This window comes from Salarias fasciatus, chromosome 14 (genome assembly GCF_902148845.1).
Source record: "Salarias fasciatus chromosome 14, fSalaFa1.1, whole genome shotgun sequence".
NCBI classification, from domain to species: Eukaryota; Metazoa; Chordata; class Actinopteri; order Blenniiformes; family Blenniidae; genus Salarias; species Salarias fasciatus.
In genome coordinates, this window is record NC_043758.1 from 9,652,299 (window position 1) to 9,678,946 (window position 26,648).

Here is a 26,648-nt window from a genome sequence, read left to right on the forward strand (position 1 = left end):
TCATTTGACTTGCTTATGGGTTTCCTGTCTATGGGACTGACTGCAGAATTTAATGAATGGCATAAAATAACAATTTACTCAAAGACGCCCAGTCTCGGTCGCCTTAACTTCTCTTCCAACACGCAAGCAGACATGCACGTACGCATGCACGCACGCACACACTTACAACTCACAACACTTTTACTGTTCAACAGGTTGACGGCAACCTCACTTGGTTTTTGACTTAACTTCATTCCTGTGGTTTTAGTGTTGCTACGTACTGAAACTCATTCAAAAGCTGCTTTGAGCTGTAAACGGAGTAGCGCACATGCTCTTAACAAAAAAGGGACATGTGCAAATTTTATGCTTGGAATACATTCTCAGTTAGCATTTCTCATGGTTGACTATTCAGGTTTTTTGTTTGTTTGCCTTGAAATGTATCTAAAATAAATATCTTTCTTTTGGATGATAGTTCACAGAGACAGTATTCAGTATTCAGAGCCTCTATATTGTTAACAGATGCTTATGTATTGATAATGATTGAATAAAAACACTCAGTGTACATTATGCTAATTTGATTATTTCACAAACAAGCCATGATAACAGATTTACATCTGTTCAATCATTGTCTCAGAAGGTTAGTTTGTCAATCATCGGAGTAAATTTTCTATTTAGGGGATTACAAGATTAAACCCTGCTGAGTCAAACGCTCTTTTCTCCTCTGCGCCAGTAACGATGACACCAAAATATTGTGGATCTTTTTTTACAGACAAGTCATCAGTAGCAGGCTCGGAAGAGGCAGAGCCTCAGTCGCCGCCCTTAAAGCCGCGGGAGACACGGCAGAAGGCTGTTCAGGAAGCTCCTCCCAAGAAGGGGCGTCGGTCACGGCGCTGTGGTCAGTGCTCAGGCTGCCAGGTCCCAGAGGATTGTGGCGAGTGTACCAACTGTCTCGACAAACCCAAGTTTGGAGGACGAAACATTAAGAAGCAATGCTGCAAGTGAGTCACATCTAATGAACTGCTTACCATTGTACTTACACTCGAAGTATTTCACAGTAAGGAACTAATAATTGCCTCTATTTACGTGTGTCTTATCCGCAGGATGAGAAAGTGTCAGAACTTGCAATGGATGCCCTCAAAGATGTTCATTCAAAAGCAAGGGAAATCGAAGAAGGATAAGAAAAAGAACAGGCTGTATGAGAGAAGGGAAAGCACCAATTTCTCTAAAGGACCAAACTCAGAGTCTGGCCCCAAATCTTCTCCAGCTCCACCTAAGGAGGAGCCTGCCCGTAAAAAGAGTGAAACTCCTCCTTTAAAACTGGTAGAAGAAAAGTCAAAGCAGCAGCCGCTCTCGAAGCAATCTTCTCCAACGCTCGCATCGTCCCCGGCCTCACCCGAAGCCCCTCAGGCCCCCGGCACGGTTCCCGCCCAGGCTCCGTCTCCCGCCGAGTCGCCGGACCCCAAACAGCTCTCAGGCACGAGCAGCGCCGCCACTAAAAAAGCGCACAAGCCACAGCAGTCGACACCAGCCTCCTCGTCCACCTCGTCCTCCTCCACCTCCTCGTCCTCCTCGTCTTCCTCCTCGTCATCCTCCTCCGCATCGTCGTCAGGCCAGAATTCCCCCTCCCAGTCCACGCAGCCTCACCAGACGTCACAACAGCAGCAGCAGCAGCGGCCAGCTTCCAGCCTGGCGCCGTCAAAAAAGGACTCCTCACCCAAGATTACCGTGAGTGACCCCAAGAGAAAACCCCAGCACCACTCATCTCTACAGCAGAGCTCCACCGCAGCAGTGTCAGACACTGGTAAGAGGCCGGTCTTATGTCTGTAAAGGATTTATTTTACACCAACGCACAGTTTACATTATGTCCCTTTCCCTTTTTTTTTTTAAGTTGACTCAAAGCAGCTGAAGAAGCCAACATCTCGCTCTCTTCCTCTGTCTCCGAAGCAAAGACCAAAAGACAAGGTAAGAGATCCACTGCTTAAAGATTTGCCTTCCTTTTTAACTTTTCATGCTCCACCGAACTGACTTGGTTTTCATTATCCCCCTGTGTTTTTCACTTCCCCCGTCTGATGAACGCGAGAAGCCGCTGACCACTAAACTCCCCAGCAGCAGTACTTTAAACTGGCTAAGCACTCCCTCGACTAGGGGCCAGGTGAAGTCCAGAGCGCCCTGCGACGGAGTGCATCGTATCAGAGTGGATTTCAAAAGGGACCATGATGTGGAGAAGGTGTGGGAGGCCGGCGGCCTCAGTCTGCTCACGTCTGTGCCTGTCACGCCCAGGGTGCTCTGCTTCTTATGTGCAAGCAGTGGAAATGTGGAGGTGAAAATATATTGTTACCTTGTTAATAAAAAAAAAAAAGAAAAACTTTTGTTTTCCACTTTCCTTTTGTCAAAGCAACAAATGAACGTATATCCTGTCATCTTCCTCCCCTCCCTGCTGTTTCTCCTCGCTCTTTGTGTGCAGTTTGTCTTCTGTCAGGTATGCTGTGAACCGTTTCATCTCTTTTGCCTGGGGGAGTCGGAGCGCCCTCTCCAGGAGCAGTTTGAAAACTGGTGTTGTCGAAGATGCAGATACTGCCAGGCCTGTGGGCGCCAGCATCAGAAAACTAAAGTAAGACATTCCCTGTGATTTGCTGTGTTTTTATGCTGTACATTAAAGGATCTTTGTTTAAGCTGACGGAACGCTAGGGCTGGGAATCTTCACTAGAAAGAAATCTTGCTTGTCTTGCCAGAAGAATGCATTTAATCAGCTATTTGGACTCATGCCATACTTTTATTTTTTTATCTCCCGCTCTGGGTACAGTATGCTTGGTGTCTTCAATTTGTGTCATTTTTTTTAGAACTCTGTATGAATACATTTGGACAAAACGACACGATCAAGTGTCTGCAGGTGTTTCAGCAGCATCAACCTGTTGGTTGTTGGTCACTCAGTGGCAGAAGCAGTGGAAGCTGAGGAAACGGTTTAGTTACAAGTAGTTCTACAACAACAACAAAAAAAAAAAGAATCTCCCCCAAAGAGCTCAGTGCAATTACTTTGATTGGCTTTTATCTCCGACAAAAGAAGCTGCCTCGACACCCCCGTGTCTCTGGCACTCTGATTTCACAATGGAGAGGGACTTAAAAGCCTGAAACTGTAGCTCCTGGCGAGACTTGTGCCTGGTCAGACTGAGGTAGATATATATTATATGAGAGACTTCTTGTGCCGTGGATCATAAAACCTTTACTTACGGCACCTTTAACTCTATGCAATGTGTAATTACTGGACAGGTATTAAAATGGAAGTCTCGTGAAGCAGTTGTTAAGTTGTCCATGACATTTTATTGTTGGATTTTATGAATGGCAGCCGAGCTATAAGAAGAAGGTAGTGCAGCGTATTAAGTGTGTTCTGAAAATGTTACCATGGCTAATTGTGTTTACCCAAGACTGTTAAAAAAAAAAAAAAAAAAAGCTTCCCTTTCCATTTAAGGGGCTGGAAGATGAAACTCATTCAGTGCTTCATCACCTTGATAATGACGTTCATCCACCACTGAAATCTGTGCCCAGCCATAAACCAAAGTGAGCAGCGTAGTTAAATCTCAGTAATATCCATAAGATACTCTGATCGTCTTTTGAATGAACTGGGATTTTATGCCCATCTCAATTAATTCAAAAGAAGGAGGCTTGGTTCTGGTGAATCCCGTTTTCTCCTGCACCAGGGAAATGAGTGGGTGCATGGCTGAACAGGGGAAGACGTGGCAACGGGAGGTATTGGTGGAGGGTGTGATTCCCTTGGGTTTCTGCCACTCATGTGCTGAGTTTGTGCCTCTACGGCTCAGGGCTGTTTTTAAGACACATTTCATGCAGGTGGTCATATTGTTGTGGCCGACGGCGTGTACAGCTGGTTTATTTAAGTAAAACTGTACTTGGTTTGCTTGGACAGTTTTTTGGGATTAACACAATAACGCCTGGTCTCTGTAACTGCAGCAGCAGCAGCTGCTAGAGTGCGATAAGTGCCGCAACAGCTATCACCCGGAGTGCCTGGGTCCCAATCACCCCACCAGACCCACCAAGAAGAAGCGAGTCTGGGTAGGAATTTGCATCCCCGTTTCCCCATAACACACTTTCACCCTCTCACCTTTATGTAACGTTCACAGCCGCACCGGTACATTATGCTCACACGTTTTCCCTCTCCCACCTCCTTTTGTTCACACATTTCCGAGCCTCTTGAAATGGTGCGACCTGCATCCACGCGCCCTTTCACAGGCGGGATCTATAAAAACATTTGACTTTCTGCCGCAGCGTCACTTCCACGCCATTTCACTTCTTCAAACAACTGCTCAAGAGTTTTTCGCCATGTCGTTACAATCTTCTCTGTGTCCTTTTTTTTTTTTTTTTTTTTTTTTCCCCTCTCTCTCAGGTTTGCACCAAGTGTGTGCGCTGTAAGAGTTGTGGAGCCACAAAACCCGGGAAGTCCTGGGACGCCCAATGGTCACATGACTTCTCCATGTGTCACGACTGTGCCAAACTTTTTGCTAAAGGTGAGCGAGACGCACATCAGTTCCAGAGTCTCACGAAGCGGTGCTGTGCGATGGAAACCTGATCTCTTCGTCGCCTTTGCTCTCAGGGAACTTCTGCCCACTGTGTAACAAGTGCTATGATGACGACGACTACGACAGCAAGATGATGGAGTGCGGCCGCTGCAACCACTGGGTTCATGCCAAGTGTGAAAATCTCACAGGTGAGTGCTACGAAGACGAGGCTTCAAAGAAGAAGCCGGATGTTCTTCGCGAGTTTAGTTTACCGCCCTTCATCTGTCGTCTGTCACCGTCTGCTCAGATGATTGACTGATCATCGTGCGTTGCGCTGTCGCGCCGATGAGTCGCCGAAAGACAACAATCATAATAATGGGAGCAATAATGCGCTGTCATTTCCGCACTCCTCAGATGAAATGTACGAGCTGCTGTCAAAGCTGCCAGAGAGCGTTGCCTACATGTGTACCAAATGTACCGAGCGCCATCCGGCCGAGTGGAGGACGGCCCTGGAGAGGAAGCTTCAGAGCTGCATTCGCCATGTTCTCACTGCACTGCTCAACTCCCGCACGTCCACGCACCTGTTACGCTACAGACAGGTCCGTTGGCACGATAAAGATTCTATGTATTTGACAGAGACATAAAGCAGTCTGTTTTTGGTAGACCATGGATTAAATGCATTTGAGTTGCACCCTCAGCTTGTCTCTCACCCGGTGGACAAAGCCTCACCTGCTTGTTCTGCCACAGGCGGTGAAGCCTCCAGAGCTTAATCCAGAGACGGAGGAGAGTCTTCCATCCCGTCGTTCCCCAGAGGGCCCAGATCCTCCTGTCCTGACCGAAGTCCCTCCCACGCCCCCCAGCGACTCCCCTCCGGACCTGGAGTCTGTTGAGAAGAAGATGGACCAAGGCCGGTACAACTCACTGGTCAGTATTTTTGGAGTATCGCTGCTGCTTACTGTGAAACCGGACAATGTGTCAGTACGGGTATTTTTGAAAACATGGTCGTTATCCATCTAAACGAGCCATTTTGAAAATAGTTAATAGGTGGACAAACATGAAAAAGTGTGTCCTGTTATTTGATCCAGGTAAGTAGCGATTGTTGATGTAAATCCCAGGATTCAACGTGATGAACTGAAAGTAATCCATCAAACTCAGCATGATTGGTCTGTTGGGTCCAGCAGCCTGAGTCCATTTGAGGGATGTGTACTCGCATAAAAACACAGGGAAGATAATGAGATGAGCACCTGTAGCCCTTCTTAGAAGTCTTTCAAAATTGTACTTGAACACATATCGGCGAAAAAAAAGAAAAGAAAAAAGAGGCTTTAAAAACAAAGAAGCACTGTGAGGCAGCTGAACACCTTTCTCACCTTTTAATATTTTATGATCATAATGTTGCAATGTAGTTAATGTCAAATATCCTGAGAATCCAGAGGCTCACTGACATGAACACACGTTTTAATCAATCTTCCAAATACTATTATCATAAATTCTGTTTTCCTCCACTTATCTACTCTTATTCCTGTTCTTATTCTTATTCTTATTCTTATTCTCTGTGGCTTTACTCAGAATTCATGGGAACAAACCCCCATGCATAATTCATGTTTATGCCTCATGCAATATCTTGCATATTTGTGTAATATGTCAACAGTATATATTTATACCTAAAGGACATCCAAACCCAAGGGTCGCTGCTCTTTTATATGCATTATAGACACAGTGAATACATTTAAATTCCTGAGTATTTGACGACTCAAACTTTGAATGAATCATTAAAAGCGGACATATTAGTGAAGTGTTTTGAATCCCTGATAATCCTGTTCTGACAGCATCAGTATGGTTCCCGTCCATCAGCACTTCACAGCTTTAACAATCTCTCCCTGCATGTGTTTGTCGTTTGTCTTGATAATTTATCCCCCAGCTGGAGTTCAGTGACGACATCGTGCGAATCATCCAGACAGCCATCAACGGCGATGGAGGACAGCCGGAAAGCAGGAAGGCCAACAGCATGGTGAAGTCCTTCTTCATCCGGGTAAGAATCAGAAATCAACAGAACCACTGGAGACGCTCAGTGCAACTCAAATTTAATTTTGTTCACAATGATGACAACACTGAAGCTCACATTGAACTCTGCGAGTTTTTGAATGAACCAAAGTGGAAACTTCATCGATTTTTTTCTTCCTCTTCTTCTTCTTCTTCTTCTTGTTGCAGCAAATGGACCGAATCTTCCCGTGGTTCAAAGTGAAAGACTCCAGGTTCTGGGAAAGGCAAAAAGTTTCTGCCAAGTGAGTGTCTATTGCAAATACATGAGGTGATATGATTACATAGTGTCCAGTGTGTGATCTGAGAAACGCATTAAAGTTACATAAGAGCTGTAATAATAGAATATGTCATGATTTTCTTTCTGTTGTTGGTTTTTTTAATGTTCGAAAGCATAATCCTGAAACCTGGACGTCAGAACTGAATCAGATCCTGCCAGCAGGCGGTTTTGTCAGTCCTAATATTATTATGAAGTGTGTGATGTTCCATTAATTTCTAAACTTGCAGTGCAAGTTATGTTTATAATTACAGAGGAGAAAATTTGGCTTTAATACTCCTGTAATGCGAGCTTGTCCAAAAACCCCGGGGAACTGCACTTTTCAAGAACTACTGCTCTATAATTATTGAAAAGAAGACTTAAGATGTGGCTTCCCCTGAAGAAGCTGTATCATCATCTTTCTATAGGAAGCAACCAGAAGGCAGTGAATTAATATTTATAAAACGTGTGGGCTGGCTGTCCTCATGATGTATAGTGGAAACGCCAGACAAATAATTGTCAGTCTTTGACTGTTAAACAGAATTGCCAGGGAAGTGTGACGTTATGCTGCGGTGATCACAACGGGGGGAAAAAATATTAAAACAATCTGTAAAGTAACTCAGAACAGTGTGAATATTGAAATGTCTGCAGTCTTGATCAGTACTGATTACCTGATAGCTAATCAGGTCTGTGTGAAGTTTCTCCCTTGGTATTAATAAATCCTCATCAATTCTGGAAAAAGGTTCAAAGAATGTGTGAAATGCAAATAATGTCAGGGTGAAGTCAACAATATATCAGATGATAGAAGACATTTAAGAATTTCATGTAGGAAATGTCACAGTTAAATATTTTTATCTTTCCTAACAGTTTCATGTGTCATTCTTTTCAATTCTTTGTTTTTATTACAACTTTCTGTAAATGTGGCGAAGGAGCGCTGTCCCATGTTGGTCCGACAGGGGACTTTAGCTGCACGCTCTTCTTTCCTGCATAAGGAAACATATAAAGATCAAATTTGGATTTAATTTCATCCCAGTTTTCCTTATTCCCCAGTTCATTCTCAGTTAGCTGTGGCCCAGAGGGGAACTCAAGTATTTTTAGACTGTGCTCATGTACGGCCCTCTGCTTTGCATGAGTGAATAAAACATTGTGAAATGCCACCTAAACTCCAGGAGAATCCAGTCCCATTTCCAAAACAGTCAACAATTTAAAACTCACTTTTCCCACAACTGTTGCACTGCTTGACTTTGGGTATTGAGCGTTGAGTATTGATAGATTCCCGACTGGAGTTTTGCCGATACGCGCTCGTTCACACTCTCTCCCACTTTCACTCGTTCACCGCTCACCCTGAGTATTTATAATTAGCTGTCAGCTTTCCCAGACCGTTTATTCTGCCTCCACTCCGGGCTTTTGTGGGGTTCAAACCACAAGCGTCACGTTTCACTTTGAGGTCCTTTGATCCATATTTGTGGCCTATTTGCGGCTGACCTGTCAGTTTAATTTATTGCATTATGTATCAGCATTCCAGCGGAGGAAACCAGTGATCCATGCACTGGATTGATCTATGCTTAGATGTCTATTCTTGGTTATTCAGGGCTTTCACACATGCAGTTTTTGGGTGTGAGTGTTGGGATGGAGCACGGTTCAGTGCATGAATACGCCAAATGCCACAGGTTTGAGCTTCCAAGTGCAAAATGTAGATTTGAATGTTGACCAAACTAACTATTTTGGTCCGTACACAATGCGCCCTCTCGGCTGTAAAACTGCTCATTCAAGTAAATAACTTACTTAGCGAGATTGTTTAGATGTGGTTATTGATTTCTGGAGTCACTGCAAACATACAGCTCTGATCTTTTTTCCAATGCTGCCGCCTATCACCTGTATGATAGAGCTTGGCGGACCTCTCTTACATTTTCTCTTTTAACACACTCTCTAGCTAAAGATTTTAAAAGATTTTTAAAGATATTAAAGATGTTAATACCACCTTCACAACTGTTGTTGGTCCATTTCTCGCTTTAATTTATTGGACTAAATCAATGGCGTCCTCATGTTGATACTTCATTATTCATATTCCCGAACTGGCTTTAGGAAAACACCGGTCATTACGATGCCGCCTGTATCTGCTTTGATGGCAGAGTCGTTTCAAGTCGTTTGACTTCATTAAAGCTCTAAAACCCTCTTAATGATTTGTGCGGTTCCAAGTGCTTCGGTATTGCTCTGCTGTCCGCACTGGGGCTTTCGCCGCGTGACAACCGCAGCTTAACATTTCACCCAAACACAGTTGCTGCTAAAAGGTCGTCGATTAACAGCGCCTGTGTTTGTGTGCCGCCGTCTCCCAGCAGTGGGCTCCTCCCCAACGCCGTGCTGCCTCCGTCCCTGGATCACAACTACGCTCAGTGGCAGGAGAGACAGGAGCTTTCCCGTGCCGAGCACCCCCACCTCATGAAGAAGATCATCCCAGCGCCCCGCCCCAAGACACCCGGTGAACCCGATTCTCCAGCTACACCTCCACCTTTGCCTCCTACTTTACCCCCACCGCCCCCACTCCTACCTGGTAAAATGCACCACTTGCATTTTCACTTAAATAGCCTTTTTCTCTTCTACATCTAGCCGGTGTTGTAGGTTTGTTTGATAGCAAAACTCAAAGTTGGGTTTGATGTTTTCTCCTCAGATCGTGAAGACAGCCCTGAGCTCCCTCTTCCACCAGGCGTCACCGACAACAGGCAGTGTGTTCTGTGTCTCAAATACGGAGACGAGAACACTAATGTGAGTCAATGACGGTTCTCAACTTTAACACCCGTGAAGATGAATGTGTGCGACTTACAACACCTCTGTTCCTGCTGCAGGAGGGCGGCAGGCTCTTGTACATCGGTCAGAATGAGTGGGCCCATGTGAACTGCGCGCTGTGGTCTGCTGAGGTGTTTGAAGACGATGACGGCTCTTTGAAAAATGTTCACATGGCTGTTCTCAGGGGAAAACAGCTGGTGAGACCCAGCGCTGCTCGCTTTTTTTTTTTTTTCCTATGTACAGTTCTCTCACCCAGACACCTAAAATCTGTTGTTTTCCGTTCAGCGCTGCGAGAAGTGTCAAAAGCAAGGAGCCACAGTTGGCTGCTGCCTTACTTCTTGCACCAGTAACTACCACTTCATGTGTGCTCGCCAATGCCACTGCGTCTTCCTGGAGGACAAGAAAGTCTACTGCCCAAAGCACCGGGACCTGATCAAAGGAGAAGTAATGACTATTTTTTTTTGCTGTATAATTAAATAGTCATTAATACATTTAGACAGCACCTTAGGGCAAAATATGCCCAGGAGCTTGAGACTTTAGTTCATTTTTTAAAAATCGTGCAAGTATCTCATGCAGTCAGCCCTTTCAGAAAGAGTCACTTGGAGTTAATAGTTTTTCCTTTGCGTACTTTTTCTTCAGGTGGTGTCGGGTTTCGAGGTGACCCGCAGGATTCTTGTTGACCTGGAGGGGATTAGTCTCAGGAGGAAGTGGCTGGCAGGACTTGAACCTGAAAATGTTCACATGATGATCGGTAAGTTGGTGATCAGGTGTCTTTAATCAACTCCCAGCATCATTTGAATGTTGACTCAAACGTCGCTTCTCCAGGGTCCATGACCATCGACTGTCTGGGAATCCTGACTGAACTCTCAGATTGCAAACGCAAACTCTTTCCTGTGGGATACCAGTAAGATATTTTTCCCTTTGTCCTGAAGAACATGAAATTGCCAAGTAAGCTAAGTCAGTCTGAGCTAACTCGTTTCTCTCCAGGTGCTCAAGGGTCTACTGGAGTACGCTGGATGCTCGCAAGCGCTGCGTGTACACATGCAGGATCCTCGTCTGTCACCCTCCTGTGGCAGAATCTGAAATGAAGAACATGCTGGCTCCTGAGGAGAATCGCACGATAGCACACAGTCCACCTCCCCTAACAGGTAACGCGCTGGCCTCACAGCTGCAGTCAGAACCGCCACTAATGAATGACGCTTAAGATCACCCTTTTTCCTGTTTAGACTTTCCTGATCCATTTGAATCACCGAGACGCTCCGACACCCTTTCACCCGCCAACACCCCCAAGCTCAGGGTTTACACCAGGAACCGGCACCCCAGCTACCCGCCGTGTCAGCGCTCTCTGGGCCCCAAGCCCATGCCATCAACAGGTACCGGTGTGCACCCATAGTTTTTCCTTTTGTTAAAAACGTTTTGTGGTGTTATATTAACCTGCATTCCATTTCCCTGTCTTTTCCAGGAGGTACCTCTCAGCCCCAAAGCCATGAGATTGTGACGGTCGGCGACTCGCTCGTAAACTCCGGCATGCGGAATATCGACTCCCGCCGTCACAGCTCCCCTTCTCTTTCTCCTCCGACCCACCAGCTCAACCGACCGAGAGGAGTGACCTCCCTGCCTCACATTTTGTCACGGCCCCTCACCTCCCCGCCACCTCTCATCCCCTCCCCCGCCAGAGACCCCGAGAAGTCCAGACATCCAAGCAAGGACTCGGCAAAGTGTGCAGCGCAGAGAGACGATGAAAAGAGTCGACTGTTCTCCGCAGATAGAAATAGGCAGCAATTTTCTAGAGAGCAAGGGTTAAGAGAAGCCGACAAGGGGAGAATGTCAAGTCGAGACCAAGCTTCTAAGGATTCTGACAAGAATAGATCAACAAGAGAAAAAGACTCTGACAAGGGCGATGTATCAGCCAAAGAGCCAGACAAGAGGAGATCACTGAGTAAAGACTCGGGTTTGAAAGAATCCGAGAGGGGAAGAACTCTCAGCAGAGATCCGCTGAGAGATTCGGAGAAGGGGAGACAAGCAAACAGAGACTCCGACAAAAGGAGGCACGCAAGCAGAGAGTCGAGCACAAGGGAAACAGATAAGAGTAAATCATCCTCTAGAGATCCCAGCTATAGGGATACGGACAAATCTAGGTCAGTCAGTAGAGATACTGGACTAAGGGACTCTGAGAGGCATCGGCAATATAGCAGGGAAATGGGAAAAGACTCAGGCCATAGTAAAGACAAACTGTCTAGCAGAGATTCTGACAAGGGTCGACCTCCTTCAAGAGATTCCAGTTACAGAAGCACAGACAGAAACAAAGACGCCGGCTCAGGGAAAGATAGCAACCCTAGCAATCAGTCGAAGCATACCGGAGGTGAGAGCAAGAGTTCAAGGCTGACGCCCGCTGGCTCAGGCCAGTCCTCTCCCCCCGTCGGAACCGCCGTCCTCACAGGCCATCAGAGGAGTGGCGGCAGCAAGCAGACGGAGAAGCAAGGGAAGCATGGAAGCAAAGACCAGCATGATGTTTCTGCAAGTGCCAGTGTGCTGCCTCACCACCGGTCCGCTCCCACCTCCAACACGATGCAGTGCAAGGACAAGCCCAGCTCAGGGAAGGAGAGTAGTAGCGGGACAGGAAGTTTAATACCATCGTCACTTCATAAAGACTCTATCGTCGGGAAATCGGGCTCGCCGCAGCCGCCATTTCATAAGTCCAATACACGGAAATCAAATGATTACTCGTCAGGTGCAGCCACAGCAGCAGCAGCTCCAAAGTCCATGTGGTCGTTGAGGACATCGGGGGACAACGATGTTGGAAAAAGGGGCTCCGTTCAACTCTCTTCTTCAACGTCAGCCTCAGCTGCCAAAGACAAACACCCCAAAGTGAAGACGGCAGGCAGCAGAGATGTTTCCAAAGACCGCGACAGAGAAAAGACCCTTCAAAACAGCAACAGCAGCAACAAAATCCCTCGTCTCAACAACAACACAAAGGCTACTGGCGGCATTAACACGCACGCCACAAGCCCCAGCTCTCACAACAGCAGCAATAGCAAAGCCCCAGTGCTTGGAAACAGCATCAAAGCTCACGGGAAAGCTCAGGGGGAGAAACACGAAAACCAGGGAGGGGACAGGTCATCGTCAAAGAGCAGAGAGAACGTTCCCTGCTCAGCGAGGAAGAACAGCTCCAGTCTGGACAGTTTACAGCAGGCTGGTTTAGCCCCGGAGAAAGGACTGAAGGCCTCCGCTCAGCTGCACACCAAACAGACAACCAACCAGCTGCCGCTGTCCTCCAGGGAGAAAAAACAGCCAGTTAAATCCCTCTCAGCAAATCCACTCAAGACCGACATCAAGACGGATCCCAACGGGACCAGCGCCGTCGGTGGTCTTCCTTCCTCAGCCGGTCCTACGACCACCGCGTCCCCTATCCCCCCTGTCAGCCAGGGGTCCCGTCGCCCCGCCCACCCGGCCCTCTTCTCCTCGCCCTCTGCCAGCAGCAGCGACAGTTCTGAATCAGACACTCAGACTCAGCCAGACGACCATCGTCCACGCAAACCGCACTCGTGCGGCGATCTCCGAGACCGCCGCGGCCACCTCGCCCACGGCACCGAGGACGAGGGCGACGGCCCCGAGGACGAGCACGACAGAAGTATGGAGGATAAACATCACGAGGACGACAGTGACGGATCGGGGTCAGCCAAGCGGCGCTACCCTCGGCGCAGCGCCCGCGCTCGCTCCAACATGTTTTTTGGCCTCACGCCCTTCTACGGGGTCCGCTCATACGGCGAAGAGGATCTCCCTTTCTACGGCAGCGGGGATGGAACAGGGGCGTTGGTTAAGAGGAGGACTGGCGGCCGCAAAAAGTCAGCCGAGGGCCAAGTAGACGGGGCCGACGACATGAGCACGTCGTCTTCGTCGGGGGACAGCGGTGAAGATGACGACAGCGGAATGAAACACAGGGGGAAAGACCCTTACTATTACAACTTCACCAGAACAATAATCAACCCCAGTGAGGGCCTGCCATCCATAGAAGGGTTAGACCAGTGCCTGGGACGTGGATCCCAACTCCAGCGCTTCCTGAAAGACGAAGAGCAGCAGCAGCAGAGGTCTCAAGAGAAAACTGAAGAGGACATGTTGAGTGCCTTGTAAGTACAGTCAAAGGTTTTAACTCAAATATATTTAGTGTCTTTATTTTTAATAGCCCGGGGGAAATTAATTGCTCCTTTTAAAAACACATTATATTCGGTTCTATAATTTAATTATCATGAAACCATTTTCAATCGTCAGATCATGATGCATTCAGTCCACATCAACTGTAGTTCGCAGCTGTGCCCTTGACAGGAGCATTAATGCTTTGGCATGGGGAGGTGGCAATATGGTGAAAAATTCTACTGCTGGCTGTGGTCTTATTCACATTTTTTCAAAAGATCTGGAGAAAGTATAAAGAAAGATGGTGCCTGTCAGTGGGATGAGGGAAAAGAGTTATCGCTAAAGGGATCAGTCACATTTACAGCTGCTAGTAGTTAAAAACACTCTTTGTTGATTTCATTTTTGTTTTATTGCCTTATTTCAAGTATAACAAATCTATAGGCCATGAAGAAATATGTACTGTATAAGAGGAGTAAATGTAAATAGAAAATAAAGCATGAACAACTTAAAAGTGTTGCTGATCACGTACCTGAGTTTCCACATGTTTTAGTCCTTTTCAAATATTTGAAATATTTACCTCTGACTCTGCTGTCTTCAACAGGACCATAAGCAAGCAACATATCGGTCAGCTGGACGGCGTGGACGACGGCTCAGAGAGCGACACCAGTATCTGCACCACCAGCACCACGACCACCACGGCCACCTCCTCATCGACTCCACACAAGAGCACCCCCAAAAGGAGGGGCAGAGAAAGGCACACTGAGAAATCGGACTCCCATGAAGTGAGTAAGGAGACCGACGGCAACAGTGGAGCAGTGAGCGGAAACACGCGAGAAAGCCGGAAGAACCAAAAGGAAAACTGCCTTACAGTTGGAGGCGGAGTCAAATCGCAGCAGCAGAGTCAAGGTCAGGATCCTCTGGAGGCCCAGCTGTCCCTCAGCACAGACCTGCTCAAATCGGACTCTGACAACAACAACAGTGACGACTGTGGGAATATTTTGCCGTCGGACATCATGGAGTTCGTCCTGAACACACCTTCCATGTCGCTGCCGGCTCTGGGCCAGCAGTCTGAGCCGTCCTCCTCGGAGCTGCTGCTGGACGAGGGCTACGTTGGGGTGGACGTCAACAGGCGTAAAGACATTCTGTTTGATGACTTCTCCCAACCGCTGCCCAGTGCTGAAAGCGGAGGGGTCGTGGAGAGCAGCGTGAACAGCTCCATCTCTGTGGAGGAGCCGTATCTTCCTCTGGAGCTGCCCTCCGACCTCTCGGTCCTCACCACCCGCAGCCCGACCGTCAACACAAATCAAAACCACAATGCCGGCAGTCTCATCTCAAATACCTCCGACCGAAGCATGCTGGGAATGAACTCGGACCCGGAGACCATCAGTGGAGAGAAGAGTGGGGAGAAGAAACAAGCGGGTCCCGGCGTGTCGCCGTCAGAGAACCAGCACGAGGCGCCAGCTCTGGGAAACAGAGACTCGCAGGTCACAGAAGGTCACATGACTCCAGAGCAGTTTATTCCCAGCCCCGCTATCGGCCAGGTGGTCGAACCTGCAGCCAGCCAAGACGTTCCCAGGAGTTCTGGTACTCCTGGTTTGCCGAGTTCTCCCTCTCTGCCTCTGCAAGGTCAGAAGTTCATCCCGGCATCGGCCGCCGCTTCGGGCTGCCCCAGTCCGGTACCGGTCTCCGGAACGTCCCAGACTCAAGTTTCCAGCCCAGCGGTCATCAAACCAGGTCCGGACAAGCTCATCGTTGTCAACCAGCAGTTCCAGCCGCTGTACGTTCTTCAAACTGTCCCTAATGGCGTCACTCAAAAAATCAATGCGGCAGGAGTCATGGACACCAGCTCTCCTGCGGTGCTCAGCTCCATGACGCTCACCACCGGGCTGAATACCGGTATATCATCAGCCCAGTCCATATTTCCTGCCGGAGGTAAAGTCCTGGGCACCATGCCTCACCCCACTCAGATTCACACTTTCACCGGGCCCGCCCAAGCAGGCTTCCAGACAGGAATCCCCAGCACCACTTCAGGGCTTCTTATTGGTCTGCCCACTCAGTCCCACGACCAGCCACAGATTCTTGTTTCCGAGGCCGGGCGGCCGCACGAGCTGGGTCCCAGTGTCGCCATCGTTTCTACTCCTTCCTCCCTCACTTCCTCCCCGACCGTCCTTGCTTCCGCCCACGGCAAGAAGAGGCCCATCTCTCGGCTGCTGCCGAGAAAAAACAAAAGGCTGGCCCGCTCCCGGAGCCAGCCCACTCTGGCCCCATCTGAAGTGGCCCCTCCCAACATGACCCTCATCAACCTGTCTTCACCTCAGATCACTGCAAGCATCCCCGGCCAACCCGGCAGTCTGGTTGAGTTAAGCACCATCTCCTCCTCCCAACGCAAAGTTCCGAATATCATAAAGAGGAAGCCGGGAGGGGTAATGTACCTGGATCCCACGACTCTCCTTCAGCAGAGGATTCCCGGTCCGGCCCAGCCTGGCCTCATAGGTCATGATTCTTCGACCCATCTGCTGCCTTGCACAGTGTCTGGCCTCAACCCCAGTCAGTCTGTGTTGAATGTTGTGTCTGTGCCCCCTAGTGGTGCTGCTGGCCTACTTGCACCGGGATCAGTCTCTCTCTCCACTCCCGTCCTCAGCTCCACTGAGATCACGGGGCCGATTAGCAACCTCCTTTTTAAAGCGAGCCCGCATGGCCTGGGCCTGTCCGACCAGCCCGTCGTCCTCCAGCCGGCGGGGGCGGCTCCCCTGATGTCACAGCTCAGCTCGCCCGTTCAGACTTCCATCGCCAGCAGCATCTGCGTGCTGCCGTCCCAGCAGACCATCAGCATGGCCGTGAACCAGCAAGCGGAGACGGACGGCGGCAACGTCCACTTGCAGCAGCAGTCTCATTCTGTTAACAGAGTCCAGACGGTGGACTCCGGTCCAACTAACACAGTCGCTTTAGCTCCCAGCCCGTCTACCCCTCTGAACCCTGCCAAAGGACGTGTTGTTGGAGTGTTCACCCAAACACCAACCTCTGCACACTCCCAGAGCAGCAGAACAAATCCCGTTTCCCGTTCGTCGGAGCACAGACCACCGAGCTCCGCCACATCTGCGCCAGGAACAGAGAAAGGCAAACACAAAGCGAAGAGGAGCAGGCAGAGTTCAGATGTGAGCAATGGGAAGAAGCTGAAGCCCTCTCAAGTAGACGAGCATCACAGCAACCCTGCAGGGCTGCACCCGTCCTCAAACCCAAGGTGGGACATCGTTTCCTTTTTAGCCAAGAAGCTGTTTAAACTTTAAACGCCTATTGAAAGGTGCACTTCCAGATTAGTCCAGTTTAGAGTTGTCCTCTCGCTATATAAAACTAAATATCTCAGTTCAAGTAATTCAGAAACCTTTTGTTACTAAGTAGCTTTCTCATTATAAACCTCACAATTGTTTTTTTTTTCCAATCAGTTTGAAAGAGCTGAGCTCCCCTGAACCAATGGACATGGGCAAACCTCAAGAAAAGGCCTCCAACAAAAGGTATGAAGTGACAGCGATAGTCACCTTTTTTCAGACTAATCATAAGATCACTTTCTAATGCTTGTTTTTACATCTTTTCTAGCGTGCTTGGTAAAAAGAAGACCTCTGAAGGGTCGGTTTTACCAGGTAAATTAGTGGGAAAAGACAGAACATCTGCCACCGGAGGAACAGGATCTCTTCCTGTGGCATCAGCACCTGACCAGGATGGGAACAGCAGGGACTCGGCTCTGGATAGCAAGCCCAAAAAGGGCATCATCTTTGAAATCTGCAGTGAAGACGGCTTCCACATCCGCTGTGAGAGTATCGAAGGTGAGAGGGAAGCCTCACAGCCTGACATCCTCATGTTACAAACAAATCGGATTTAATTTTCTTTTAACAGAATGTGATTGATTATCTTTTAAACTATAAGCTTCAAAATAGTTTTTAATACTTATGTCACACACTTACGTAGAGGACATCCCACATGTATTTCAGATTATTAAACTTTTAACATGAACATAAATATTCGAAACTAGCATTTAAAACTGTGTTTAAATACTGACTCTCTCTCTGCAGAGGCCTGGAAGTCTCTGACTGATAAGGTGCAGGAAGCTCGATCCAACGCACGACTGAAGGAGCTCTCCTTTGAAGGTACGGCGTTATCCAACTATCACTAAATTTTTTATAGCAAGAGCTTAACTTGCTGTATTGCTGTACCGTAATGCATATCATACTGGGGTGTGAGAGTATTGACATTTTGTGGATGTCTGCGTCTGTTTTTCTCAGGTGTGAACGGACTGAGGATGCTGGGAGTCGTGCACGAGGCGGTGGTCTTCCTGCTGGAGCAGCTCTACGGCTCCAGACACTGCCGGAGCTACCGCTTCCGCTTCCACAAGCCGGAGGAAACAGACGAGCCTCCCATCAACCCCCACGGCTCGGCCCGGGCAGAAATCCACCACAGGTGGGAAGTGAAGCGACGCTCATGTGGTCATAAAATAACCGTATCGTGTTCAGCTTGAACAGAGTAACCGATCAGACTTTAATGATTTAATCTTCTGTCTGTTCTGTTGCTTGACCAGGAGGTCTGTGTTTGACGTGTTTAATTTCTTGGCCTCGAAACATCGCCAACCCCCCGAGTACAGACCGCAGGAAGATGAGGACGAGGAGGGCCAGCTCCGGACAGCGAGGTGCGCTGCTGCTCTTTCAAATCTTTCATCTCCAGGAACTGGATTTGAGAATAAACTTGAAGAAAAGTCCTCAATGTCTGTTTTCCGTGCTGCCATCGCAGGCGTGCGTCCATGGAGCTGCCGCTCGCTGTGAGATTCAAGCAGCTCAAGGCTTCTTCCAAAGAGACGGTTGGAGTCTACAGGTCTGATCAGCTCTGCCCGTGGACTGTTACAGCTTTCCGTTATTAGACTAACTCACATTTACTCAAAACCGTCCCTGTGTCCCTCTGCAGATCTCCGATCCATGGTCGAGGTCTGTTCTGCAAGAAAACCATCGAGGCCGGGGAGATGGTGATCGAATACTCTGGAAACGTCATCCGGTCTGTTCTCACGGACAAACGGGAGAAATACTACGACGGAAAGGTGAGGTTTCAAACTGCGTCCCGTCCGATTAGCTAAGCCGCGCTGTGGGAATGAAACTGAAACTCCTCCGTTGCCCTCAAAGGGGATCGGCTGCTACATGTTTCGCATCGACGACTACGAGGTGGTGGACGCCACGGTGCACGGCAACGCCGCCCGCTTCATCAACCACTCCTGTGAGCCCAACTGCTACTCGCGCGTCATCACCGTGGACGGCCAGAAGCACATCGTCATCTTCGCGTCGCGGCGCATCTACTGCGGCGAGGAGCTCACCTACGACTACAAGTTCCCCATCGAGGACGCCAGCAACAAGCTGCCCTGCAACTGCGGCGCCAAGAAGTGCCGCAAGTTCCTCAACTGACCGCCCGAGGAGGACGGCGGGGCGTCCAGAGGCAGCGGGCAGTCCCACGCGGTCAGCCCATGAAAGACACGTCGTATATGCAGGAACGGCCGTGTTTGGAGGACGGGCCATTTATAGAGTTTCCAACGTATTGTGCCTCCTTTTGTCTCATTTACATTTGGCATGGAAAGTTTCACCTTCCGGGGTGAGTAAAGAAATCAAGGCATCGCAATATTACCTTTTATTTATTCAGATTCTAAATACCCCCCTCATTTTTTTTTTTTTTTTTTTTTTATAACATGGGCCCATTATCCTTAATTTTTTTAGAAATGTGTTGTGTTCCACTATTGTTGAGATGTGAACATATAAAACAAAGAACTCGGTTCCATTTTACACCAAAGTGCAATTTGTTGAAGGGATTTTTAACTGTAATTTTACTAGAACAAAAAAAAAAAATTAGAAAAACTTGTTAGGGTTTCTTTCTTCTTCTGTTTTTTAAAAATCTCAATGTCAGCTATTAATTAATGCACATTTCCCTGTTCGAATGTGCCCCGATGCCTTCAGAGCTGTTGTGATTTACAGGAACTCCCCCCCCCCCCCCCCCCCCCCCCCCCCCACCCGAACCGGGCGCCGGGCGTACATCGGACCCTGTAAATAGGAGGTGAGGGGTGGAACCAGCAGGGGGCGCAGCGGCCACAGGGGAAAACAGGCGAGGGGGGAGAGAGACAGTTAGTGGAAACCGGCCGGTATCCGAAGCCGAGGCCATTCGATGTACTGAAGCTGCGCGTCGTGGATGGGGTGACGCCTCTGGCCTGAGAGAGCGAGGCAGCTAGAGGTTCTGGTGGACTGACAGCCCAGGGACCACAGAATCCTACTGATGTGCTTGAGTAGACGTATTTATAATTCTTTTTTTTTTTTTTTTCTTTCTCTCTTTTTTCTTACAGCTGTGTTCACACAGACATGAGTTTTACAGACAGACATGTTTGCACGCTCGTGCATGCTGTTGTTGTTCTTATCAAACTTGTTTTTGGTAATCGTATAAGCTTGGATTTTTTTTTTTTTAAATCGTGTTCCAAATTACAGCAGAGAAAAAAAAAAGACAACCAAACTTCTTTCCTGTGAAGCAAATTCTTCTCACAGCTTGTTTTCTTCTTGGCCTGATGGAAAAGAGTTTTGTTTTTTTTTATTTGTATCAAGTCTTCTAAAGTCTTGTCTGTTATCTGTCTTTTTATCATGGACAGGGAATTATGATGCTCGCTTTAAAAAAAAACAAAAAATAACAAATGTAAATAATGTATATTTTTCTACAAAAAAAAACGTTCAAAGCACTCACTAGTGAATAGCACTTAATGATGGTATTTATATTTTTAAAAAAAATCGTATTTATTTTATTGTCATTTTTGTAGAAAATAGAGGTTTACAAACACTAATGCTCGGTCTCTATGTTTTGTATTCCGCTGCCTTTTCAAAGTTTTTTTTTTTTTTTTTTTTGTTCTTGTTTTGTTTTTATTTGTAGCCTGAATGTTTTCTTTGATTCCAAAGACTGACGCTGGTCTGTGGCTTGGTCCCCTTTCATTTCAGTCCACCAGTAGCTCTTTATCTAATCCCCGGGCCGTTTGGGCAGAGCTGGCCGGAGTCGGTTTGTTTAATTGTTTGTTTTGTTTGTTTGTTTTCGTTGTTGCAGTTGTGAACTGGCAGTCCGGCGGTCATGTGAACTATTATTATTATTCTTATGCACTTGAGAGAGTTCAGATTGTTGACCCGGAACAGATATCTCCTCTCTCCAGCCTTATCGTCTCCACAACACATCACACACCGCGGTCGAGTCGAGCGGCGCGAGTTCGATTCCGGTTACCGAGCGGCCGCTGGCCGACGGGCCCGCCCGCTGAGCGCGTTCGAAGCCCAACAGGAGTGCCGTCAGTCCGACGTTTCGTGTCCCTCTGTAGACTTGGTCGACAAAGAGGTGCCTTTTTGTTATTTCTGCCAACGTCATATCTCCGCGGAGCCCGTCCTGGTGAAAGCAGACCGACGCTCGCCAGCATTTGGAAATCCTCTCTTTGGTTCAGTCTCCTGGTATTTTGCCTTAGTTGTGAATGAGCCCGTTGAAGCAGACTGTTCAGACGACGCCACCCGAGTCTCCCCGCTCTGTCTCTTTTTTAATTTATTTCAACGTGGCCTCCGGGTCACGCCAACACCTGAAGGCGGTTAGCCGTTCCTCCCGCACCCAAAACTGAAACGTGACCCACAAAACGACGGTTTGCACTTTAGCTGTGACGCAGGCACTGAACAGACATAGGAAAAACTCCGCTCTTTCTCCAGACAGACAATGCAACTCCAATGCTGAAACCACAAGCACAGAAAGTCTCCGAGGTCGTCGTCGTTTTGTTGTTTTTGTTTTTTCTTGCGATTGTGCGTCTGATACATGAACCGGTCAGCACGGATCGGCCCTCAGACTCCTGACAGTGGCGTTTGAGGCTCTGGTAAAAGTGCACTTGACTCCTTTTTTGTTTTGTTTTGTTTTGTTTCGAAGTGAAGGCAGGGCCCACACCTGCGGCCCTCCCCTTCCCGGCGGTGCGCCTGAGTTCTGCTGCTAAAGGTCAACTATGAATGTATCCTCTTCCTCCACCGTCGCCAGACCTGCGGCGACGCCGACGCGTCCGTCGTTCTCGCGTCAGACTGAACCCCGGTGGACGTGGAAGCCGTGTAGATACCGAGCAGCGGCGGCAGCAGCTTCGTTTTCGGCAGGGCGGGACAGGACAGCGGTTTCTCACGTTAGCGCCGGTGGCGAGACGCTCGCCGACGCCAAAGGGCTCTGTCCACGACTCTCGCTTCGCCAGATCCACTTCTGTGTTTTCAGGGTTGACCGGAGGGTTCGATGAACAATAACTCACTTTCGTCACTGTTCTCAGCAGCGTATATACACAATAAGGAAATCGTCTCCGTCGTTACTTCGGACTTCATTTCTCCCACGCCACACCAGTGGCCTCTCTCCGTCATTATCTGTAATTATAGTATAAATACCAATAATATACGGAAACATGCATAGTAATTTCTTGTACTTTAGTATCTATACAATATATGGAATGGACAGTCAAACTTAGTTACAGTAGCAAAACAGCAGATTTATAATGGTTAATAGCAATGTTTCAATGTACTCTATAATGGTTTTGTGTTACAGTACTATCAAGATAAAACTAACGTGCATCATTCTTTTGTATATTGATATCCAGTACCAGTTTTGCTGTGCCTGTGAGTGTTTCTCCTCCAGCGAGGAGCACTGCAGCTCCACTTCGGTTTTTCTTTCTAGAAAGGAGCGGTTTTTATGTGATGAGAAATGTAACTGTATTCATGTGGTTGTGAACTTCTTGAGGTCAGCCATATAGTTTATATCTGTTTGTCTGTTTTTTTCTTTTTTGTTTGTTAAATTTTTTTTTTCTTTTTCTGGTTGTTGTGATTTTTTTTTTTCTTTTTGTTTTTGTTTTGTATGTTTTAATACCAGGGACTTTTTAGACAGCTTACTTGATGTGGTAATGTTAAGAGATGGGTTTGTGGAGATGGATCAGGAGTTTAAAGATCTCACCAAAATGACGTTTTATTCTTTTCTTTTTTTTTTTCTTCTTTGCTTTCATTTTGGAAAAGCTCTGGCGTCTCCCTGACCACCTCTCTCTCTCCTCCGAAGCTTTTGGTATCATGTACTGTTTTTATAGAAAGTCAAAAATGCTGAGATAATGCTGATGTTGAAAACATTTAATTTATTTATTTTGTGCAACATCCACCCTGAATTGTTCTTTTTACAAGTCAGAGGTTCTGGAGAGGTGGGACAAGTACTTAACATGTATTTGTAACTTTCTAATTGTTTCTTGTGTATAGACGTTATCAGCCTTGGACGGAATGTGGTGTCACGGAGACAGGACGATCATGAACAGGCTCGTTTTCTTTTTGCCTTGAATATACCTTTGTCTTATCGATATCTTCTCCCGCTCTCTGTAATAATGGTATTCACAACAGTCATTTTACTCCCATTCAACAGTGTTCTTTCAGTACGCTTCGACAAAATGAAGGAAAACCACCACCGTGAAAACAAACCACAAACTACTTGGTTGAATGTATAATTAGGAAACAAAGTTGTACATAAGTGTAAAAAGAAAAGTTTCTAATCATGTTTATTTTCTATGCACTTTTTTATTTAAGTGATAGTTTAAATAATAAACATGTCTCCTTTACTCTTTGCTGTGTCTTCTTCTCTTCCTCATGCTGAGTTATTTGGAAATTCCACAAGTCAGCCCAGACAGGTTAACCACTTCACCGCCGCGCAGCCTCCCGTTAACCGCAACGTAGTCACGGTTTACTCAGCTTTAACCTGGATTTAGATCTCATGTAAAATGCAGGATTGTTTAGAAAACCCAGATTTCACCCCGTAATAAAATAGCTAATGAGATTAGTTGATTCCCCATTAGCCGTTTTATTTTCTCCCCCTGGAAATGAAATCAGATGGTGGAGTTGTGGTTTGAATTAACAGTAAGTCATGTTTACGAGGTTTTACAGGAAACCAGAGCAGCAGACCCAGAAAGTGCTGATTCTAGCGCTGCTAATTAAATACATGGCTTAACTTCACAGTCTCCACAGGAGCCTGCTGGAAATCTCCCTCCATACAGGAGTTTGTGCTGATGTTTGAAAGCTGCTGACCCTTCTTCTCCACCGCATCCCAATAAAACATTACGGCGTTAAAACGCTAAGCAGACCCATGTGTTCCCTCACAGCCGTCTCGCTCTTTGTTCTCAAACTTCGTACCTATGAGCCACAGACGGTCGATTTCTGACCCGAGTTATGAAAGTTCAATGATTTCAGTAGGTTTCAAGTAAAAGGTTTACAATTTAATTCAAATCAAGTCAAACTTTAATTATATAGCAGGTTTTATAGAATAAAAAGCATCACAAAAAGCTTTACAGGTTTTGAAAAATCAGAGTAAAACCCCATCTGCAAACCAGATGTAGGAAGTGAGTCAATAAAAATTTTAAAATTGTCCTCCATCGGAAATACTGCACCTCAGTGAGTGGAGGCTCCCTACTTTATTTATTTTTTAAGTCTTTTAATCAATCCATTTAAGGAAGAAACCATGACGTGAAGATCTGTTGAATAATTGTGTGACAGTTACTTGTGACTCTTTTGACTCCAGTGTTGCATTGAAGTGGAAAGAAAATGATGCATGGATTTCTTTTCTTTCTTTTTTTAACAGATAAGAAGACTGGAAAGTGTGGCATGCAAAAATATCCAGTCCTCTTTACTCTGATGCCTCTAAATCAAGTCTAGTGAGACCGAGAGCGTTCAGACGTTTCCTGATAAGTGAACAGAGTTCACCTGTCTGCAGAGTGAATCCAGCTGTTCTGTTTCAGAGCATCTGCTAGGAGATGATAAAATCTTAAGGAAATGAAACCTCAAGTGAAAGAGTGTGCTTAATTTGACACCCTGTCTGCATCTCCCATCCTCCTGCTGTCCCTGACCCTCCCTGGTTCCCTGTGTCGTTAGTCTGATGTCCTTCACCTGTTGCCTTCTGCCTCGCCTCATGTTCCTGCCCTGTTAACCAATCATGTCCCTTCTCGTTTGCCCTGCCCTGTGTATTTAGGTTGATTTCCCCAGTTTGTCTGCACAGTTTTGGTGAGCTCTGTTACCTGTTCCTTGGAGTATAGCGCCTTCTGTGCTTGCCTGCTACCTGTTTCTGGTTTTTCGAACTCTCTTCTGAACTCCAGTGCCCTTGGATTATCCCTGTCTGATCTGTTAGCCTGAATAAAGAGCTGTTTTTGCCCTCATCAGCTCCAGTCTGCTTTTGGGTTCACCTGCTTCATGACATATTCAAATGTTGCTGTGTGATTATATGAGACAAGACGCCATGAGATTTGATTTAACTGTAGATTTCTACGTTGTAACAGACACAACAGTTGCATGTCAATAGATGTCTGTACTGCCATTTAGAAGCTGGCTTTGAATGATCGGGGCGCTACGGCTGTATCTCTGTCATGTCATGTGATGCACTTTGCACCAATAAGGTTCCTTCTTTCTTTATAACGCCGTCTTAAACATTCCTGACTGAGGAGTTGGCAACAGTGTATCAGTTTAAATGATGTCATCATCCAATTTATCCTACACATGCAAATGAATATTTATGCAATCTAGATGATGACATCATAGAACTTGCCTGAGTGAAGAGTTGGCAACAATGTATCAGTTTTAAAGCAACATATCTTTCTTTTTTTACAAAACCCAGTAAAATGCATTAATGCTTTATTTAATAAATATTTAATGTAAATATAAACAAAAAAGAACAATATAACAATAAAACAAACAAGAGACTGAATAAAAAAATCAATATGGAACAATTATGGAATAAAGTGGTGCCTCGGGTGGATCAGCTTTTCTTCTCCTCAATAGTGACAGAGTCTTTTCCACCCTGACAGAGTTTCCTCATGCAGCCACCTCCGCTGTCTCCATGACTTTAGTCTGTCTGTGCTGCGGTTTGTAGAAGGACAGCCATCTCCTCTTCCATCTCCTCCTGGTATGTGTGACTTTCAGCTCTCAGCCTGCCGGTGAGCTGCAGGTCCTTTGCTCTCCGCTCAGCGTGAGCCCACAATGTTTTCAGTGCTCCTGCTGAAAGGTGTCAACCTGCAGCCTCACCTCCATCACTGCACCTCAGTCCAGTCTGCTTTTTTCTCCTGACTGACAGCACGGGCCTCCTGCAGCTCCTTCTGTGGACTTCACAGTGGAGTCCTGTGATCTGAACCAGTGAGCTTCCTGACTTCCCGAGCCTCTTCGGCACCACCGGGTGTGCTCAAAAAATAAGTAAATGATGACAAAATATAAACAGGCTTGAGATGTCTCGCAGCTGGTAAAACACCGCCGCTCATTTTCTTTGTTTCCCACACAAACGAGCTCTTGTTTAGTGTGATTTCAACCTCTGCCATCTCCAGTTTTGGCAGCTGCTCCTCTGACAACACTGAAAACGGTTTTCTTTGGCCTGAACTCAAGAAGAGCAGCAAAACGCAACCAGCTCAAGTCCTGGACTGCTTGCCAAATAGATATTAAGACCTCTTGCCTTATCAACTTAACGCCACCACTGAGGGATTACAGAGGGAGAGAGGATTACAGTCAGAGTCTTGCTTGAGTTGAAGGTTGATATCAGCGGGGAGATGATATCTGGAGGGAGAAAATTACTTAATCGTGGAGGCTGATAAGGAAAATCACAGAACGGAGAGATGAAAGTGTGTGTGTTTCTGCTCTTTGTGAGGAGCGTATGTCTTCATTAGCAGTGGTTTCTAATAAAGCTGGAGCACGGCTCATTGCCTTGTTAAACCGCAGCCCTGCGAACTTTGCAGTTTGATGACTTTCCTCTCTTATGCAATGTCTCACACATTCCTCCATCCTTCTCCCTCCCTTCTCCTTTCTTCCCGCTCTCTGCACACTGATCTTGTCATGCCTTTTTTCCCCCCTTGTTGTTGTATTTCTGCTGTATTTTTCTTGGATTTGCATCACATACTTTCCTCT

The 26,648-nt window shown here is 47.0% G+C and overlaps 1 protein-coding gene across 1 annotated transcript in view; it reads left to right on the plus strand.

Moving 5' to 3' along the window:
• The window catches only part of kmt2a (lysine (K)-specific methyltransferase 2A), a 35,353-nt gene extending 16,220 nt beyond the window's left edge, over window positions 1-19,133 (plus strand). The window contains 30 exon segments of the mRNA XM_030107893.1: window positions 749-977; window positions 1,080-1,780; window positions 1,868-1,941; window positions 2,063-2,299; window positions 2,444-2,590; window positions 3,943-4,044; window positions 4,376-4,496; window positions 4,583-4,696; window positions 4,902-5,086; window positions 5,235-5,411; window positions 6,406-6,516; window positions 6,696-6,769; window positions 9,117-9,331; window positions 9,449-9,543; window positions 9,624-9,761; window positions 9,850-10,008; window positions 10,204-10,315; window positions 10,390-10,468; window positions 10,552-10,712; window positions 10,791-10,937; window positions 11,027-13,691; window positions 14,297-16,936; window positions 17,139-17,207; window positions 17,290-17,516; window positions 17,763-17,837; window positions 17,973-18,147; window positions 18,266-18,373; window positions 18,475-18,555; window positions 18,646-18,775; window positions 18,858-19,133. Of these exon segments, the coding sequence (XP_029963753.1) occupies window positions 749-977; window positions 1,080-1,780; window positions 1,868-1,941; window positions 2,063-2,299; window positions 2,444-2,590; window positions 3,943-4,044; window positions 4,376-4,496; window positions 4,583-4,696; window positions 4,902-5,086; window positions 5,235-5,411; window positions 6,406-6,516; window positions 6,696-6,769; window positions 9,117-9,331; window positions 9,449-9,543; window positions 9,624-9,761; window positions 9,850-10,008; window positions 10,204-10,315; window positions 10,390-10,468; window positions 10,552-10,712; window positions 10,791-10,937; window positions 11,027-13,691; window positions 14,297-16,936; window positions 17,139-17,207; window positions 17,290-17,516; window positions 17,763-17,837; window positions 17,973-18,147; window positions 18,266-18,373; window positions 18,475-18,555; window positions 18,646-18,775; window positions 18,858-19,133 (9,824 nt within the window).
• The last annotated feature ends 7,515 nt before the right edge of the window (window positions 19,134-26,648 follow it).